This window comes from Manacus vitellinus, unplaced genomic scaffold (assembly GCF_001715985.3).
Source record: "Manacus vitellinus isolate BGI_N305 unplaced genomic scaffold, ASM171598v3 scaffold_22_pilon, whole genome shotgun sequence".
Taxonomy (NCBI): domain Eukaryota; kingdom Metazoa; phylum Chordata; class Aves; order Passeriformes; family Pipridae; genus Manacus; species Manacus vitellinus.
This window is the reverse complement of record NW_021939632.1, coordinates 2,859,793-2,879,881: the sequence shown is the minus strand read 5'-3', so window position 1 is coordinate 2,879,881 and position 20,089 is coordinate 2,859,793. Positions and strand designations below refer to the sequence as shown.

The 20,089-nt window shown below is 46.1% G+C and overlaps 1 protein-coding gene across 1 annotated transcript in view; it reads right to left on the bottom strand.

Annotated features, from left to right (window-relative positions):
* HEG1 (heart development protein with EGF like domains 1) overlaps positions 1 to 19,347 on the bottom strand; it is a 30,191-nt gene extending 10,844 nt beyond the window's left edge. The window contains exons 1-16 of the mRNA XM_018072717.2: positions 19,096 to 19,347; positions 17,868 to 18,098; positions 17,214 to 17,498; positions 16,409 to 16,597; positions 15,607 to 15,909; positions 14,879 to 15,169; positions 14,034 to 14,366; positions 12,844 to 13,149; positions 11,814 to 12,131; positions 10,811 to 11,110; positions 9,982 to 10,323; positions 7,671 to 9,026; positions 5,294 to 5,413; positions 3,576 to 3,670; positions 2,223 to 2,281; positions 1,631 to 1,791 (exon numbers count right to left, since the gene is read on the bottom strand). Coding sequence (XP_017928206.2) covers positions 1,631 to 1,791; positions 2,223 to 2,281; positions 3,576 to 3,670; positions 5,294 to 5,413; positions 7,671 to 9,026; positions 9,982 to 10,323; positions 10,811 to 11,110; positions 11,814 to 12,131; positions 12,844 to 13,149; positions 14,034 to 14,366; positions 14,879 to 15,169; positions 15,607 to 15,909; positions 16,409 to 16,597; positions 17,214 to 17,498; positions 17,868 to 18,098; positions 19,096 to 19,288 — 4,882 coding nt within the window. The 5' untranslated portion in view covers positions 19,289 to 19,347. The remainder of the gene's footprint in view (positions 1 to 1,630; positions 1,792 to 2,222; positions 2,282 to 3,575; positions 3,671 to 5,293; positions 5,414 to 7,670; positions 9,027 to 9,981; positions 10,324 to 10,810; positions 11,111 to 11,813; positions 12,132 to 12,843; positions 13,150 to 14,033; positions 14,367 to 14,878; positions 15,170 to 15,606; positions 15,910 to 16,408; positions 16,598 to 17,213; positions 17,499 to 17,867; positions 18,099 to 19,095) is intronic.
* Between the last annotated feature and the right edge of the window lie 742 nt (positions 19,348 to 20,089).

Below are 20,089 nucleotides of genomic sequence, written 5' to 3'. Positions count from 1 at the left end.
CCACCATTATGCATATTTGCTTTCCCCAGGCATCACATTCAGCTCATGTGCTGCTTTAATCTCTTTTTTTTTTTTAACAGTGTTTGCGCCATTAGGAGAGAGGCAACATTACCCTATATCACCATTTCTTGTGGATAATAAATGTTTCAGCTCTGAGGCAGAAGGGGAAATGAAAATGAAAAATTTGGTTTGGCTCAAGCTGAAACACATTCACCCCATGAGACAACTCAAAAAATCAGGTTTTAAGTTTATATCAAGCAAAATATTTTGCTCAGCCCAAACCAATTTTTTTCCGTTTCAATATTAAGCACTGGATTTTTTCATTTTTCAAACAAAGAATTTGTCCTTTCATTTACATTACTTTGAAGCAGTGTTTTACTTTAGAAAGTCAGATTTGTTACAACGAGCATTCAGCAAAACTGTGGATAAATGATGGAAATTTTGTCACCAAATTTACATTTTTTCCTGGGAGGTCAGACTAAATGGAATGAAGAAATATTCGTGAGAAATATGATTTTATGGAAAATATGTCACTCATTTGGCACTCACCTTATATAGACCACTCCCTGCTAGATCCAATTTTTTTTCTATCTTTTTTTTTAAGTACTTACTTTTAAGTACTTAATTCTGCTTATTTCAAGTTAGAAATAGACTTTACCAGAAGCATTGTATCAGAGGTAATGTGTAGGTATAATCTGAGTGGGTCTAGCAAACAATTTAATGCAATCCATGGTGCAGTGTGGCTTTAAAATATAGCACATTACAATAAAAGCACACTAAACTTCTCATATTCATGTTTACTTTGCCAAAACGATACAAGGAGTTTCCCTCTACAGCCAGGTTAAACACTGTCACCCTTCATCCTTAAAGCCAAACCTCGAAGCCTTGAACCCCAAAGTCACAAAGCTCCACGTGCAGCAGTTTCCGTGCAGGAGACCATCTTTCAAGGGTGCTCACTCCATGCATCCTGAGGTACCTCTCAAAGCTAAATCTCCTCTATCAGTCCCACAGGAAGTGAGAACCAGAGCCACAACCAGCAACCGGATCCACCTGAGAAGATCACGCACAACACTGGTGTCCTTCTCCACATCTTTCTGTGCTGCATCCACGTTCCCCTTTAGCAGGTAGAGGATTCAGTACAGAAATCAAAAGGTCTTAATTGTGAACCATCTTTACACCCCGCAACACTAAAATTGGGCAGGCAGGAGAGACGAGCTCCCTGTGCAGCCTCCAGCAGCTCTAATCGACTTCACTGGAGGGGTTTTGTTTCTTGGCTTTCACACCATTTCTCAGCTCCCAACCATGTGGGTGGAATTAAGACTTATGCTTTTTTGATCTGGCTGGGCCCGGTGTCACATCCCAGAGATGAAAGGCTGCCCTACAATGCCTCTAATCCGGTGCTGTGTGATGTTTTCACAGAGACGCAGATTTCTCACACATGTGGCAAAGATAAGGCTCGGTATCTGGGTCCCTTTTGTACTGTGAGGTTCTTAAGATGACTCCCATTTAAATAAGATAAAATGATTCATAGGGGCTTTTCCAAATGCCAAATCTTTCTCCCTCTGTTATAAAAGAAGCCAAATAAAACATCCTTTTCTCCTCCTGTCATAGTTCTCCAGATGCTGTTTACCTCTGTGGAGTGGTTTCAGGTTGGAGATGAATTGGCAGGCTTCGGTGGGGGATTTGCAAGCTCGAATGTAGCTTTTCACACTGCTGATAACATCGTAGAAAGTCACGTTGGATGCTAAAGAGAACGTGGATTGCACTGAAACATGCACAATATTTGCCTCCCTAACAGAAAACAAAACAAAACAGCCCTGAGTATCATGGGTAATTCTGATGTCATCATTAGCACCTTATACATAGGACTCTGATTAACATAAGCCATGTTTATCACAGACACAGCATTACATGCATTGTAACAGACCTTAAAAACAGGAAAAAACTACACACAGAGAAGAAAATTTGGAGCTGGAAGGGATGCTGGTAGCTCACTTTGGAACCAGCCATAAATCCCTCCTGGGAAGCTCCCAAGCCTGTCCCAGCGTTGCTCAGGCCAGGAGAACCAGGCAAGATGGTCAGGCATTCCTCATGCCCTGTACCACTGCCAGGACAGATTGTATCAAGCCCAGCACCAAACCCAAAATGGAGAATGTGGATCTCAAGCTGAACATCCCAAATGCTCAAGTTTCTCATTCTTCCCCTGGTAGCCTTAGTCTTACCTGCTTGCCTTAACAGTGGAGTGGTGGTACCCCGGCAAGCCTGACAGTGATGCATTGAGCTGCAAGGAAGGGAAGGAGAGAGCAGCTGTTAGTGCCCCAGAAGATTATGGAGGGAGGCAGCCCAGTGGGACATAGCATGGAATGGTCCTCCTGCTGGGTCATTGACTCTATCCCCTGTGCTTGCCAGAGGTGCCTGCTGAGACCATGGGGGCTCTGTACATCCCAGCAGTTCATTTGCTCTATAAGAAAGATGCACTGCCCTGTTGCCAGTAAGAGATGGACAAAGTCACTATCGTGCAGCCTTGGACAAGAACAAAGAATTGGGGATTTTGACATGAGCATCTGCCTGAGGCCCCACTCGGCAGTGACCACAAAGGCCAAGGATGAGCCAGATGTCAGCAGGGAGAGAGCACCATGCAAGGCTGATCTCAAAGCAGCACCTCAGAGACTGAACATCTTCCGAGGAGCCTCCCTGACCCTGGATCTGTGCAGTTGTTTGTATTTACTCCCCAGCGCAAGCTGTGTGGGCAGCATCAAGGTGACTCCCCCCAACTCCTCCCTCATTTGGCAGCATCTCCACCTATTCCAAAGAGCTGGAATAAAGTGCAGCCAGTCCAGGAACTGCTAACAGGATGAACTTGTGCATGCAATGAACTGGCTAAAAAATGTACAGAGATGTACCTATCCGCAGCCCAGGGGTCTTTTTGGAGCAACTGATGGCTCAGCCTATGGGGCAGCCAACAGCTCATCCAGTGCTTGTGCTCAACTGACTGAGGGTCACACGGCTACAATCAAATGGCTGAAAAACTCCACCCAGAGGAAGGTATGTTTGGGTGGGTGCTGCTGCTGGGCTTCATCCCACAGCGTTGCTAAGAGCAAGGTGGCTGCAGCACAACCTGCTCCAGCATCCATGAGATTTACTAATGAATGGTGGGGCCCAGAGTTACTGTTTTAATGTTTGACCTCGGAGGAGCACTGATGCCCTTTTGAGATGTGGAAAAAACAATGAAGCCAGAAGACAGTAGGAGAGGATGGAGGCTACTGAAGCGTGTATCCAGGCACACCACTTCAAGAAAAGGGATCCAGGATTTTCCAGGCAGATATGCTGCCTTAAGCCCCATAGGAGCCAGGTTTCTCCACTGCTGTCTTGACAGCTGGGGCAGGGCAGAGGAGAGAAGCATGATGGGTTTAAAAGAGTACATTCACCAGTCCTACTTACACCAGACTAGGGTAGTTCAATGATTGAAAAGGCTAAACCCATGCTGCAGACTCATGGCTTCCCATGACAACCACAAGAGGAGCAAAGGGAACTTGTCCCACCAGCATTGCCAAAGTCCCAGCAAGGACACTCACCACGGCCAGGATCTCGCTCTCAACGTGGAAGAGCTCTGCATACTTCCCATGGGTGATATTAGGTTTCAAGGGGACCTGGCCAATAAATATTCTCACTGAAAAGGAAAACAAGACAAGATAGTTGGAACACATGTCTCTGTGCTTTATGTAGATGTGGTTTCATCTGCCTTACATGAGAGGCTGTTTGTATGGAAAATATCTTTACACAGCAAACAGAAAACTCGCGTCTGAGAATCATTGCCCCAGTAAAGCAGAGTCACAGCCTTGGGTTTTTTCCCAAGTGTTGTTGCAATGTTCCCAGAGTCCCAGTCAAATTCCAGAGCTTAATGCTGCTGAACAGCCAGCATTTCATTGCAGTGTTCATACATTTCATATAGGAACACAGACTAATTTAAAAGGATTCCTGAACACAGAGAGAAATTGATAAAATTAGTAACAAGACAATAAGTTACAGGTACCAAAGTTATTTATGATAATTTGGGGTAAACATGTCAAATCTCTTACCCCTCCCTGCGATGGAAGGAAAGCAAACCAGCAAGTCAAAATAAAGCACCGTAGAAAGGACATTTTTATTTTTCAAACTGTTGGAGAGAATGAGCAATGACATTTGAAAAGAGGTCCAAAAGATGCATTTTTCTGTGCTTAGATTCATATTTGATTCACGGCAGCAGAATGCAATAATCTGAGTTGTCCAGACTTGGAGAGATAATACCCCTAAATCTTGTATTAAGTGTCATGAGATACTCAGTGGAAATGAGAACTCAGAGCTCCAGCTTTATGTTCCACCAGAAAAACAAATATGGTTGCAGATAACATTATAATTCTTTCCCATTTTTTTTCCATCCAGAGCCTATCTTCACCACAAATTTTATATCAGACAGCTTTAATATAACAACTCTGGACAAAAAATAAAATGAGAATCACCTTCACAGTAGTTATATAATCTGCCTGTATCCCATTTCAAGGCATAATCAAAACAACTCTCTAAATTAGAAGCTGACACATTCCAACTCGAAGAAATGTTTCAAAACACTCTTCAGGGACACCTCACCCATGTTTCCCTAGTAAAATTTCCATGCCTATAATCCTTGTTGATTAAGGGTCAGAAGAAAATCTGTCAAAACAAATTCCCCTATACAATGGGACATTGTAAATCCTTGAGAGTCTGCTAATAGAAAGGAGGGGGTCAGAACCTGAGTTCCAACTAATAACTGTGCTTCTAAGAAAATGCTAAAGGTATGAGACAAGACCTTGATCTTAGAAAGACTTTCACGGCTGCTTAATTTTCCGCACATGGCTGATCCCACTGAAGCCAGGTTACACAATAGCCCTGCTCACTTCTCCCAAGCCAAGTGCTGTCACCGAAGTTTGCACGGCTGGGAGCTACAATAAGCTGCTGAATGCTTTTTGGGGGGTTGTGAAACACATTGGGAACAGAAGGGACACGTCTGTCCTTACTAACAAGCCTGAGCCCACTGCTCCATTGCTGTATTTTCAAGAATCCCTCAGCTATCTCTGCGCCTGCTCCCCGGGCAGCTCAACACAACAGGCATCAGACACCATACTCGGGTAAACAGTAAAAGGCTCTGACAAAAGTGGTGGCTGGAAGGAACATTAAGCTCCTGAACTAGTCTGAGCCCAAGTTAATTTATTTTAGAAGATTACAGATAATTATTTCCATCTTGTCCTCCCCTGGTTTTTCATTTTTGTTTTCTTACCTAAATTGCACTTTCCTTTTTCCATTTCATATCCAAGAGGACACTGACAGATATAGGAGCCATGGGTGTTGTTGCAGGTGGCCAGCGCAGGACAAGGATTGGAAAGACATTTATCCACATCTACAAAAGCAGAAAAAAATCCCAGGTTACAGTTACTGAATCATAAAAATCATCAACTTTTGGGCTAAAAAAGATCAGCTCGGCTCTCCTTCTGTGACTCCCTGAGCATTATCAGATGCTTCATTGCATCATTTGCACTTACTATTTACCCTGTTTCTAATTATTCTGTTGGAGCTGAAAGAATAAATATAAGCCACTTGAATATTTATTCAAAAGCCCTTGAGGTCCAATGTGGATCCATGTTAATATGAACACTCAGCTTGTTTACAGCACTGCTCATCAGAAGATCTCAGAGTTCTTTTTGAAGACAAACAACCCACCAGTTATTGATGGAGAAACCAAAGAATGAACCTCGAGAGCCACAGCTAGACATGGGAGCACAGGCTGCTTCACCAAGTCCTGCCCTTTTCATCCAAGTCCTGTTTCTGTGATCCAAAGCTAGTGCTTGAACACTGATACAGGCTGTAGATTACCCAGTTACGGTGGAGGCAGCCCTGGCTGCTATCACCTCTTTTTCCAGGGCTCCTCCATGCCACCCTGGGGATGGGCACAGCAGTGATACCTGTCTGTGCCACCACTCATAATGCCCTTTCTGCTGGGTGAGCAAGGGCTTGGGGAGCAGAGACCACTGTGATATATGGCGTATCAGGGGATTAATGACCGTAGTCTCAGATCATTCACAGATCAGCCAACTCAAATTGCAAATTCTGGAGAAGATATCCAATACTTCCCTTCAAAAAAAAAAAAAAAGATGTCCTGGTCAAAAAGGCTCTTGCTGTGCATGTCACTCACTTGAGCACCAACACATGTCACACATGTGTGCAAAGGCAGACCACAGGCAGGGCTGTGGACTTGTCAGCAACAAGGTGCTACAAGACAAACAAGACAGCTTACACAGCACTCATACCTATTTTGTGGCTGCTGCTGAGTACTGCAACAGAGGCAAGAAGGATTGAGTCTGTGGTTAAAGCATGAGGCACAAGAGCAAACCCACGTGTCCATTTCTGACGGCACTGCGGTACACCACGGTATCACACAGGCTCTGCAGACCAGCACTCCAAAGGCAACCTCTGCGGTGGGAAACACCATTCGATGTAATCTCATGCCTCAACTAGCCTGGCACAGCTACCTCAGCATCAGCAAGAGGCCATTTAGTGTCTCTAATCTAAGCAGCCAGAAATGAGTGGGTGTGTTTTAAAACAATGGCTTTCACTTGGCCATCCTTCAGTTTGTGCTTTGTACATTTTTTTTGCAGGGACTAGGGCAGCTCTTCTCTCGTGGTAGTGAGTGCCCATGAACAAAGCACCATGTCCAAGGCAGTAGAAGGTTCTTTTGTATTCTGACAAATGGCAAATATCGGTATTCAAGGGAAAGAATAATTTGGCAAAAGCGTGAATCTGTTGCTAAAAAGGATACACTACTTTAATTTTTCAATTAAAAAAAATTCATTCCCCTACAGTGACTTTTTTTTTCATGAAGCCATAGCTATAATTAAAACTAATCAGCCTGATAAATAAGCTTTAAATACTTAATTATTGGATGGCATATATATTATTGCCAGTATTTTACTCAGATTAATACCTTTAGTGCACACAATATGCTACAGCAGCATGAAGGCCAGGCTCTGAACTTGAAACACATAGCCAATTTCCATTCATATAAAACTTCAGTAAATGTATTTACTTGAGAAGATAAGGAGGTTGGCAGTGGTAATAAATGATGTTAATGACCCACTGAGCAAGACTATGGTACATAGTCTACCAGGAGAAGCAATGGGCCCTTGAGTATGAGATTATTTAGTGAGATGGGGAGAAAACAACCATAAGTTGTAATAACAGAAGCAGTTCCAACACAAATACCAAGTGCTGGCCAACTGTATTTTCTCATTAATAAGATAGATATTAATTGATATCAATTGATATTGTTAACTTATCATCAAATATAAAATGTATCCTATGCTTACCTGGAAGGCCAGTCAGCTTTATTTTCTCAAAACTGTCAAATTTCCGCTTAACCTCTCTATCATAAAAGTTCACCAAAGTGCTCACCCTTATTCCAGCAGTTCAACTTGATTGCTAAACCCTTAGCTTAAAAATACCAACATGGAGACAGAGTTCTTGCCCTCAAACCCTGCTGACAACAGACATGTCATACATATGTACACAACCCTTTGATGATGCTTAAAATTGGGACCCAGGTGTTCCCGCCCTCCTCGTCCCTGCCCCACCACTGATGAGTGTGCCATTATACACGTTACCTGTTGCTGGAGATGATGTCCTCAGCCCCGCCGTGCTACTGGATGGAGGAACAGTGGTTGGTTTGGTAGCAGCCAAAGTAGTTGCAATTCTCACAGTGGTCTTGATGGTTGGAGTGGCTTCAGAAGGACTTGTAACAGGGATGTTTTCCTCGGTGACTTTACCAGGCTTTGCAGTGGTGGGATTCACAGCTTCTGTGCTTTCACCAGTGGTATACATGTGCTTAGTGGCAGTGGGTGTTTGAGCTCTGTGGTCCTTCGTGGTGGTAGCTTCCCCTGGGGTTGGCCGGCGACTGGCCGGTGTTGTCAGCACAGGAGGTTTGACCGTGGTCAGTGCCACTGCAGGGTCAATGTTGCTGTGGTTTGTTGCACTTGGTGAGGGACTAAGGGCTGTTGGACCAACCCGTGGAGCAAGACTGGCTGTGGTGAGCAGTGGTGCTGCCTTCTCAGAGCTGCCCTCCTGGGTGGTGGCAACTCTAGGCAAGGCAGTCTCTGTTACTGTGACAGGAGTGGACACAGACACAGTGTGTCCACCAAGCAGCTCCATAGGTGCCGTAGGGAGAGGAGACACGGTGGAGTTGAAGGTGGTACTGTTTTGGGGCTGGTGTGTGACACTGTGCTTGTTGGTCTCTCTGGGTGAGCTCCCAGCCGTGGCAGCTGTGGAGGGCACCTGCCTGACCACCGTTGTAGCTACAGTGATGCTTGCTTGATCATTGTCATTGGACTGTGAGATGGGTGAGGGTGATGAAAACAGAGGCAATAAAGATGCTAATGAATAAGATGGGGAAAGTAATGAGGAAGTGGGCAAGGAGGATGACAAAGCCTGCAGAGGGGGTGAAGATGCCATCACAGAGGACAAGTGTGGCTCAGGTGATTCTGACGGTGTGAACAGATGACTTGGTGGTGGTGTTGGTGACAGCGAGTGATGCAGCGATGACAGTGAGGAAGACACTGGAAATGCTGATGAAGATAGAGATGATCTGTTAGTGACCAACAAATCAGAGTCAGTGTTGAAGACAGTTGTATTTTCTATGCTGTCTGTAGAAGTCGACAGTTTGGAAGAGTGTACCAGTAGTGGCTCTGTAGATGGTTCAACAAAACTGCTATCACTCGATGCATTGGTCCACCTGTCCTGAGACACAGAAGATTTTGATGCATCAGAAGGGCTGGAAATTTCAGAAAAAAAGGTGGAACTTTCTGAGGAGTCAGCAGAGGTGCTGTTATTGGAGATAGACAGGAGGGTCCTTTCTCCTCCTCTGGTATATGTGGTTGAAATGTATGTGCCATCCGTATGAGAAACAGAGGTCCTTTTCTCAGTGGCATCAATGCTACTGACTGGCTGATGGCTACCTGAAAAGTCTGGAGTAAAAGGACAAAATATATTAGAAAGACAGAGTAATATGAAAGTAATTTGATGTTGTATTAAAACCAGTTGTTAAATACAGATGATGTTCTTGTCTGTGAACTGGTCCATGCTCTTCTAAAAATTTGGAGCGCCATCCAAGCATGGGTATGGAATTAGGGGTCTTGTGCACTCTTTAATTGGTTCTAAAATGGGGAGCCCTGACAGACACAAGGCTCCAGTGAAACGTGTAGCTTTCCAAAACACTGTTCTTCACGTATTGCTTTTCTAAAGTGATTGAGCACTTAACATTCCATGATATTTGTTGCAAGCTAAGCAGGAAAACCCATCTGTTCTCTTTATCACTCGTAATTTAAAAAACTCATAACCTCTTCCTTTTATCCTCCATTCCCATCTACAGAATATCCATCTTCTTCAATTTGTTTTTAGACACAGTGAACTTATGCCTCTGCAAGATGAAATTATTACATTATGCTAATTTCCAGCTTATCATAAACTCATTGATTCAAAACTTTGCAGTTAGGAAATCGTAAATGAATAGTACATCCGCCTGCAAAAAATTCAGATTATTTAGCATAAAAGGTAAAGTCAATCCCATAATAGAAATGTACAGCCATCTCTAAAAAAAAATAAGGTATTGAAAATTTGGTTTAATTTCACAATTGACTTAGGTCATCATGAAACACTTCTGAAAGCATCATCCAAAAGAGACTGGTTAGGATGCAAAAAAAGTAATGCAACCATCAAAAAAGGAGGGTTCGTGATTTCACTTCTGGAACAGTTTCCCATCTATGTGTGTTCTGACTTTGAGTCCTTTGATGAAAATAACCCCCTGAGTGAACTCACAGGTGGCATTGCATGTAGTAATGAATAAGAATTTTATGTACAACATAGATAAAAACAGGAAAACATGAATTCCCCCAAAATGTACAGCAGGGAACATCAACTTACTTGTGAGATCATTTTGGAAAGAAGAGTAAGTGGGTATCTTGGAAGAACGTACAAAGACAGTCTCTGTTGCAAGGTCTGTGAAGTCCCTACTGTTGGTAGAGGTGTTGGCTGTCCCACCGTGTTCCACTGATGTTGGCTTAGCTGGTCCTGGAGAGCTGGCAGCTTTGGCATAGGAAGAAGATCTCTCCATGCCACCAGCCAAAGTGCCATCCATTGCTGAGTGCAGTATCCTCTCTTCACCACCAGCAGACGTGGATGAACTGTACACAGGATCAGTGACGGGGCTGGACACCCTTTCCTCAGCACTTGAGTTGCTTAGGGAGTGATGGCTGCTGCTAATGGCTGGAATAGGATCAAAAAGCAGGCATCCTGTGAGCTCTACAATAATTCTGTTTGGAAATGCAGATTAATAAAATTGCACAGATAAACACAGATTAAAAACATGTGAAGTAGATCTCACATATCTATCTATCTTAAATGTGGATTTGACACAAAAAGCCTATTCCAAAAAACAGGACTAAATCCAGAGGGACAACTAGTACCATTAGAGTCATAATAGTATATTTATGTTATTTGTAATTATCACTCCAACCCAGACAAGCAGTTGATGTGTCCTACAGCGACAAGCTACGTCTCATTCTTGAGGCCTTTCCTGCTGAGCATCAACAGCTGCGGATATACAACACTAATGGGCAGAACCACCACCATTTATAAATCCTACCCATGACACCTGCAACAGCTGTGACAGGTGCTAGTGGTCATATCAACACCATGGAGGAGGGGAAGGGAACAGCAGTCAAACACTATCCCAGAGTTCAGAAAAACTCACTGGAAGGTTCACCAGCAGCTGAGAAGTAGGTGAAGACCCTGGATGAGATGGTGACCTTGGGCTCTGGGTACCCTGCTTGGCCAGATGGCATGTGTCTCACCCCAGGCCAAGCTGTGGAGGATGGGAGGGGGTCGATGCGGGTCCCCCCAGCTGTGTCCAGGTGAGGTGTGAGGCTTTCTGCCTCTGTGCTCCACATGCTGTGGCTAGCCGCAGCTTGAGATGTCCCCTCCCTGTGGCTGGAGAGTGTGGTTGAGATGTACGTGGTCTCAGTAGGAACACCAGAAACTCTTCTGCCTCTCCCTGAAATTGCAAAGCACAGATATACATACATATATATATATACACACATTGTGTATTAATAATACCTTTGAGGCCTCTACCAGTAGTCAAATCTGAATATTTCAACCTCCACAGCAGAGGTGACACTTGGTGACGAACAACACTTATTTTCTAAGGGGGATTCCCAGATTGTCTGTACTTTTCCCCTTTACACCAGAAAAATAAAACAGATTGGGGTGCATGGTTTTTCTGAAGGAGAATCATGGCAGGGAGGTAGAACATGGTCTTGAATGTCCTGCAGAAAATTCCCTTGGGCAGATCAGTGAGTTTCAAACCATTCTCTTGTGGGACCCTGGCAGCAGAGCTGAGGCTGAAACATACAATAACTGGGATACAAGGAAAGGCAAAAGGTCTACCAGTCCTCCACCACATCTCGTGCCAGACTCCCCAGGTTTGAGGCTGAGGCCAAGGCTCCATGGCAGCCTTCACAAGTGGCCCAGAAGAGCTGCCTGGCTGTCCAGCTCCTGACACAGGGAGCTCTGCCTCAAGTGCCATGAGGTGAGTAACTCACCAACCGTGCAGTGCTCAGATGCCCTTCACTATAAACCAGGCTTACTAAAACTGCAAATATAGTTTAAAGCTACAAAAGGAAGGGTGGGAGCTTGGGAGGCAAGTGAGGAGAAGGGATGTCCTCCACAGCAAACTGGGAAATCACAAGACCCACCTGAAGCACTTGGTGAAGGAGAAGGCACCGAGATGCTGGGAGAAAATGCAGGCAGCAGCTTTGTTGGAAGCTCACCGAGTCCAGCATCACCCTGTGAAACGTCACTCTGTTTCCCAGGCTCTTCTGCTGATGAGGACAGCAGAAGGACCACGTCCAAGGTGCTGGTGCGGGGTGGAGTGGGAGCAGAACTCCCTGCTGCACTGGATGCTCCATGGGTGTCCAACATGGGCACAGCACTCCTCTCCTGACCAGTGGTGATTATCCCTGCACTGGGTGTACTGGTGAGAGGCAGGTGTCCTCCCGTTGCTGAGGTCCCTTCTGCTGAGAAAGGGCAAAGCAAAATGGATTTATGCGCTCTAAGCTATGAACAGGCAGGCGTGCTCTCTTCCACCATTGCCCTCAGGCTGACAGCACAGATAGAATGTGTCAGAAGATCCAAACCTGGAGAAAACACTAATTGTGAAGACACAACCCCTTTCTGTGCAAGGAGGTGCTGCTCACAGGAAGACACCCTGAAGAGGGTACTAGAAACAAGTCATGGGAGCACTTTTGGGTCTGCTTCCCTTCAGTACTGCTCCTGGTGCCGCAGTCCCACCATGGGTACCACGTGCCCACACTGCCACCTCAGCACCCGCAATGAGCAAGGTGAGATTATGCAGCACCCAAATTCCTGATACTCAGAACAAAGCATGGCAGGCTTGTATGGGATCAGTATATACTGCCTTTGCACCCCAGGGTGGGAGTCAGGAATGACTGGTGCTGCTTCTGCTTGTATAAACAAAGCCAATGGGGCAGACTTGAAATTGTGCTGTCTCTGAAAACACAGCAAATCTCGAGGCCAGACTGCTCTGGCCGTAAGGCTGGGTTTTTCTGGTGACTAAATATAAGAAACTTCCATTTTTCCCTGGAAGTTGAAATTTTCATCCATAACGTCCAACACCACTGTCCAGCACATTCTAGCATATCCTCACTTCTCCACAGAAGTCTAATGTCTACAGGCAGAAGCCCCACAGACGTGGCCAGAGCTCACCTGGGGAAGAGCTTTCCAAAGCAGATGGTGAGCCTGTGAGCAATGGATTCGTGGACGTCATGGTGGCACCTCTGTCTCCACCACCCGGGGTTCCCAAAGAAGACTGGGAATGGCCTGGAGAGCTGATGGTTTCGGTACCAGTGGTGGACATCTCTGTCGTTTGGGCCAGCCTGGTGCTGGCTGGCAGAGACCTTAACGTCCTCCCTCCACTCTTGGTGCCTGTTACGGAAACGGAGGTGCCAGTGGTGGGGAAATTGGTTCTCTCTGTTGACAGGATGCTGAATGACACATGGCTGCTTCCAGGAACTAAAATGTGATAAAGAAACAATTTACATTTTTACACATATGAAACTATAAATAAAAATGAACTTTCTTTCAGTAACACCCAGAGGCAGCAAGTACAAACACAAGTAGAAAATATGAGATGTCAATCCGGAGAAAACAGGAAATTTCCAAATACATAAATCCTTCCTAGAAAAATTTGTCTTCTAAAAAACATAGTTTTATGCTGAGAAAAGTGCTATTATATAAAAACTGTTGACATACTAATGCTGTACACTTGATTTTACCATTATGTGCCTGAGTGCACTCCACGCTGCTAGAACAAATATCGTGACAACCCAGAAAAGCCTGGCAATCAGTTCAGACAAGGCACTATGCTGAGAAGTCTGAAGAAATAGTATCAGGGCGATCAGACCCTTCAGCACCACAGTATGAAGGACCAAAAGCAGCATGAAGGACCTCAGAGACCACATTCAAAGCAGCCCTAAATTTGTTGAGCTGGTTCAATTTCTGGGAAGCAGCACGGTCCAAGAGGCAAGACAGAAGGTAGGAACTGAAATCTGATCCCAAAGACTGCAGGGACATGATCTAATCCTCACTTGCTTAGTTCTCTTGCCTATAACACGGAGATAGCAACTGGAGATATTAAAAAAGGATTGCTATTTGAACGTTAATTATTTTTCTTGGCGTGATGGAACTTTCCACACATGTGCCCCTTCTGTAAAAAAATTTAAACCACATATTTTTAGTCAAGCAAGAGCTGAAATATTTCAGACGCAAAATCACACTGCATCCTTCCAAACAGTATATTATGCACAGCAGAAAAGAGTCGGGCAAGTGCAAGCTGCAGTAACAATCCTCCTTTGGCTTATAAGAAAAATGGTATTTCCTTTCTAATGTGAGCTCACCTGGGGAAGGGTCTTCCGAAGGAGAGTGAGAGTGTGTTAGGGAAGAGTCTACCACCCGCTCGGTGAAAACCGTCATTTGTGTGGACCCGTGAACTCTGTAGGTCTCTCTCACAGGAGATGTGGACAAGGATCGGATTGTGCCCAAGGCCCTGTATGTGCCACTGCTGGACGTGGAGACTTCTGCTGCCCACCGGCTGCTGCCCGTGGCAGACCTCGGGGTCCTCCCACCCCTGCTGCTGCCCGTGGCTGAAATGGAATCGCTGGTGGGTGAGGAAAGGAGGGGGTTTTTCTCTGCCATTGAGCTGTTAACTGGTCGTTGGCTGCTTCTGACACCTAAGATACAATAAACCAGGGTTTGATTTATGCATACAGAGCTATATACATTTGAGTGACTGTTTGCATTTCTAAACTGTTCATTGAGTTGCTCTGAGAAGAGGTGAATCTCTCAAGTTCAAGCACATGTGCCTTACTAAAAGCCATGAAAATCAAAACCCCATGTCCTACAGACCAGCCTGCACGGCAGACATAGCATGAGACGACAGCTGCAAATCCCCAGCAAGTGTCTCTGGCATGGTAAAAGTGTGTGCATGTATTTCTAACTGATGCTCTTCCCAGCACAGGAGTTTCATTAGCAATGAGAACGCTGATGTTTTTCACTTTCTCACCCAAAAGCTGAGATCCACTCTCCCCCTTCCCACCCACTCCGCTGCCAGCCCTGTGCAGACAGTAATAAAAACATCCATGTATCCAATAGTGACTAATGGCTGTGTCCAAAGAAAAACAGAGCAGGGATGTGAAGTCTCATCCAGCCCCAAGGCAGACAGCTTTCAGACTGACAGATTTACCTCTGGACGTGCTTTCAGAGCTTGTGAGCAAAGGATCCCTGGGAGGAGCTGGGAGATCAGTAGCTTCCCGTGAGCTGTTGGGACGATGTGTCCCAGTCCCTAAGGAGGAGGAGGTCACCCCCAAAGAGCTTGTGGGGCCGGTGCTGGTGGCAGAGCCTCTTGTCAGCCCAGCTATGTGGCCATTTGCAGTCCCCACTGCCACGCTGGGCACGTCAGCACCACGTGTGCCTGAGTGCAGCGTCGCCTCTTCTGCAGCTGGGACACTCTTGGGTTTGTAACTGCTGCTAAAGGCTGAAAAAGGAGAAAAGAAACACAAAACTGCATACACACAAATGAAAACTCCTGGGTAGTTTTCATCCCTATCTACTTCATCTACTACCCCTCACCTCCTTTCATCTACTATCAGTAGATGTAGACAACATATGTGTTCAATACGGAAATATTTAATACTGGGAAATCATTAAGATGGGGAAAAAATGGTCTCTAAATAGGAACTGCTGAAGTTGTTGCTAGCAAAATTTCACTGAAAGTTTTCAAGGAAAATCTATCCTCCCCTTCCAACAGGAATAATATTTATCCATACTTTCATTTCTGTGAAATGTTTTTAAATGTACAGAATGCGCCAAACACAATATTATTCCTCCTTTCTTTAAAATAAAAAGGATGTATTTTGTTAATAATAAATCTTTAAATAACGTTCTGAGATATACAGCTATATCAGAACTCACTTGTGGAAGTGTTTTGTGAAGCAGGTGGCAAGCCTGTGAGCAAGGGGTCTGTGAAACCTCTGCCATCACCGTCCTGGGCACCCATAGACATCCCAGGGGTCTGGGCTGAAGAGCTGATGATTTCAGTGCCAGAGGTGGAAATCTCTGCCACACTGACCAGCCCAGTGCTGGCTGGCAGAGACCTTAACGTCCTCCCTCCACCCTTGGTGGCTGTTGTGGAAATGGAGGTACTGGTGGCAGGGAAATCCGAAGCTCTCCTCTCCGTGGCTGAGTTGCTGGATGGCTGGTAGCTGCTTCCAACGGCTACAGTACAATAAAAAAACTGGATTTATACATATGAAATTATAAACAGATGGATCCATTTTCTTCCCAGATGCTTACAGCACACATACAGATATTAAGCATGGGAAGTTTTCAATCTGGACAAAGTGCTCTTTTGGAAAGGCATTAATCCCCTCACCGCAGGAAGACCTTGCACAAAACTCAGGGCTTGCTGCCAGGCTTCATGAGAGCAGGGTGGCTCAGACAGCAGAAAACCCCATGGGAAAAGGACTGCAGAGACTTGCCTTTAAATCCCACCTCTGCTCTAAGACTGGTGGAAGTCAGCCCAGGCTCTCTTAGTGGTTTTTTTGTGGCTTGAAAACTGCATCAAACAGCAAAGGGAGGAAACTTGAGTGCAGCCACATCGCCATATGAGCCTGCAGTTCACTACACATCCCAGGGCTTAATAGGACACAGGGAAAAATATTTAAGGAAGCACAAAAGAGGGTAAAAGAACAAACTGTAGACTAACTGAGCTCACCTGTGGCAGTGCTTTCCAAAGCTGGGAGAGAAGGGACAAGTTGGTGCTCCGTGGAAGGCCCAGGGAAACGTCCCTGTGCCAGGGCCACTGAGGAGGGCACAGAGGCCAGGGGCTGAGCTGTGAAGCCAGGTGCTGTCCTTTGGATACCAGATCTCTTCTTTTCTGCAGCCCTGGTGCTGCTCCCAACAGCTGTGGCAGAGGGAAGGGACATGTCACTGTGAGAACCCCAGAGATGTGCTTGCCCCGGGCACAGGATAAGGACTCAGCAACACAGGTCTTCAGTAAGTTCACGTGGAGCGGGGCAAAGTCTGTTTTTGAGAGCTCCAGAAGTCGGCTGCTGCAGAGCAAGCGAGGGGAAGCCAATTTGTTAAGCACAGGCATCTCACCCTGTCTAGCTGAGGGCAAACCCACTCGGTGTGGCCATAAGTGTGGGTTCCCAACCTCCTGTCCCACTCCAGCACCACTCGGGTGGGAGATACAGCTCAGGTGGGGCTGGGAGCTGCCCTGGCTCTGCAGTTGGCACTGGACCAGTGGAGATATTTCACAGCTGCAGACACCCACCCTGCAGAAAACACTGTGATAAGGTCCAAAGAACCTTTTTTTAAGTGGAAAGTGCTGGGGGTTTGGATCAAATTATTTTTTCCACTGCTTTTTCCTGCTTTCAGCAGGGAATTTCAGCTAACCATCCAAATAATAAAAAACAGAGCACATGCAAAACAGAGCATCTTCTCTGTTTCAAGAAAGCAAAAGCTATAAAAAGGCTTTTTAAATCTATAAAACAAAGCTGTGGGCCAGCAGAGCTCACCTCTGAAAGCGCTGTCAGTGGCAGGCGATGCTGTGAGCAAAGGGCTTGTGGAGTTCCCTGTGACACCCCTGAGGTGTAGCAAGACCTGGTCTGCACCAGTCTGGGTACTTGAAGCTCGGGGGGAGGATTGGGGCTGTCTCAGGGAGCCACGGAGGGCAGTGCCGAGGCTGGTTCCCCCACTGCTCCTGGAGGGGCTGGGTGAAGTGGCTGCAGTGTCCACGGGGGAGCTGCTGGACAGTTCTGTGCCCACCCAGCTGCTCACCAGTCGAGAGGGGCTGTCAGTGCCTGCAAGAGAACAGGGGAAAGCAAATGAGAGCCCAGAGATGGGCTTAGCTGCCCACCCAGCATCCCCTGCTGTTACCCTCCACCTGCCTCACAGACCACAGGCCCTTGCCTGCACTATGCTCACAGCAACTTTGTGTTTCGGAGCTGCACCAAGTAATTTATATTTTTCCATGCCAGGAGAAGCCATATGGGTACTTCTCTCTGCCCTCATGCATTAAGCAAGTCAGAAAACTGCCCTGAGCAAATAGTGGAGAGCTGGATCCACAAAGCTCTGTGACGCTTAACCAATGCCTAGTTGCTCAACAGCACCTTTTTCCCAGGTGTTGGAACACTTGCTCAGTGTTCCCAGGCTGAACTGGGATGGCTCACCTGGGTGATGAGATTCTGAAGATGAAGGTAGCAGCACTGTCCTCATCGTGTTGTTAAACCCCAACATGTTCCAGACCCCACGGTGCCCACCCTGTGTCCCCTCAGCCGAATCAGTGCTGACGGTTTCCAAGCCTGGTGGTGTCCTTTCAGAAGCTGCAGGGCTGTTGGGAAAATCCAGAGCCCTCTTGCCTCTCTCCTGGCTGCCTACAGCATGGTGATGGCTTCCAGCATCTGTAAAGCAACACAGAGAGGGTCATGTTCCCCTTGGAAAGTTATTTCGTCTTGGCTGGGTGGCAGCAGCATCACCTGCAGTGGTACCCAGCCCTACCCTGCAATAGGTAGGGTCACAGCTGCATCCCTCTGCTTAACAGAGCACAGTTTAATTGCAAGAGGAATTGGCAGGAACAGAGGGTTTCTGCCACCAAAAATTAATGGCATTTCAAACTTTGTCTTCATTTGTGAATGGCAAAAGAAACACTTTTTTATTTTTTTTAAAGACATTAAAAATGCAGAAAGCAGTAAGGAGCTGATGCCAGGATAGCCAGCAGCTGGCAGCCTGGGCATGCCAGCTCCACATTTTAGTCTCTAAGTAGAAAAAAAAAAAAAAAGAAGGAATTAAAAAAATTAAAGGAAACCTCTATGCTCACATCTCAGACATGTATTTCAGACGGAGACATTAAGAAAAAAAAAACTGAGGTGAGGACAGGATGATCAGCACAGACTTATTCTGCTACTGTGGGAAACAGGCTTTGATTTAAGTGCGTGCTCAGAAGAGTACATTGGTTTACTTATGGCTGAAGATTATGAACAAGCCCAAAGGGAAGTGTTCACTTGCAGGATTTCCATGTGAAGACCTCAGCTACAAATCATGACAGAGCTGGTCAGGCATCCTTAACTTGGGCTCTTATAACCTGGGTTGGGTTTGTGATGGGGTTGAGCTCCTCCTGGGAAGGAGGTGTGGGAATGCCCAGGGGTCTCTGCTCTGAGCTCTGTGGATGGGCAGGACTCTGTGGGTACTGCTGGGTAGTGAAAAACAGTGGCAGCTCTTGAGAATCATCTTTGTTGTAATGTTAAACAAAACAAAAAAAAATCAGCTTTCCTGAGATTGGATTTCTTCCAAAAGTCTGCATTTGTAGCCGTGGGGCAGGAACACCTCCTAACCCACTGGCTATGCTCAGTCCATGGGCTGGGCACAGCAAACCGGGACCCTCCCATCAATAAAACTCACCAGGAGGATGGCTGTGGGTGGGCAGGTGGGTTGCTGTCCCAGCAGATGGGTTGTCTGGGGGTCCTGCTCCCGGTGGGGTGACATCCCCATTGCCAGCCAGAGGACCAATGTGCCCCATGACCTTGCTCCCCGCTGGCACCGCTCCGTGTTTGGCAGGAAGTGATGCCCATTCCCTGCTCCCAGCCAGCATCATCACCAGCTCCACACTGTCCACCGGAGCACCAGGAGTCCTTATCCCTGTGTTTGAACTTCTTCCCTCCTGATAGCTGCTTTCAATGACTAAAAGGAAAAACAAGAAAAGAATTTAGATCCCATCAGCACTGGATGTGCAGGCTCGGCTCACTGCAGTAACACCAAGGCCAAGCTCTGAGCTCAATTACTTACACGACAGAAAAAATTTGCATCATCAAAGCAGAGACCTGACATTTATTTTTGGATTGACACCTGTGGAAATTAGATTGGTCTGTGGGATCAAATGCCGAAACCCACCTTTGTGCACAAGATTAATTCAATTCAGCACCCTCATACCTTTTTGTGTGTGCGTGTGTTAGGAGAAATAAATCTTTAAAGGAGGCAAAAGAAAAGTCTGAAACAAATAACTGATGGAGATAGGCACAGTGTAGAGTCCATGGGAAGAGTATGTAGGTCTCCTGAGCTGATGGGCAGCTGGAGCCCAGCACAGCCCATGTGCCCCATCCTGAGTGTAAGATGGGAGAGGAGAGGGCTCCACAGCTCTTTCCACAATGAGCACTTGGTCGATGTTTGTTTCACACCTGACCTCAAATTCCATCACCTGCAGAGAGCTGGTGGGAAGCTGTCTGAGAAATGTAGGGGAGTCAGGAGGGTTGGCATAACCCATCCAGACACCACAAGGGACCAGGGACAGAAGAGATCAGTGTATGGTGGGGATTATACTGCCCATCCAGGCACTGAAGCACCCCAAGGTGATGGACATTTTGGCATATCTGACAGTAATGTCTATCAGAATATGAGA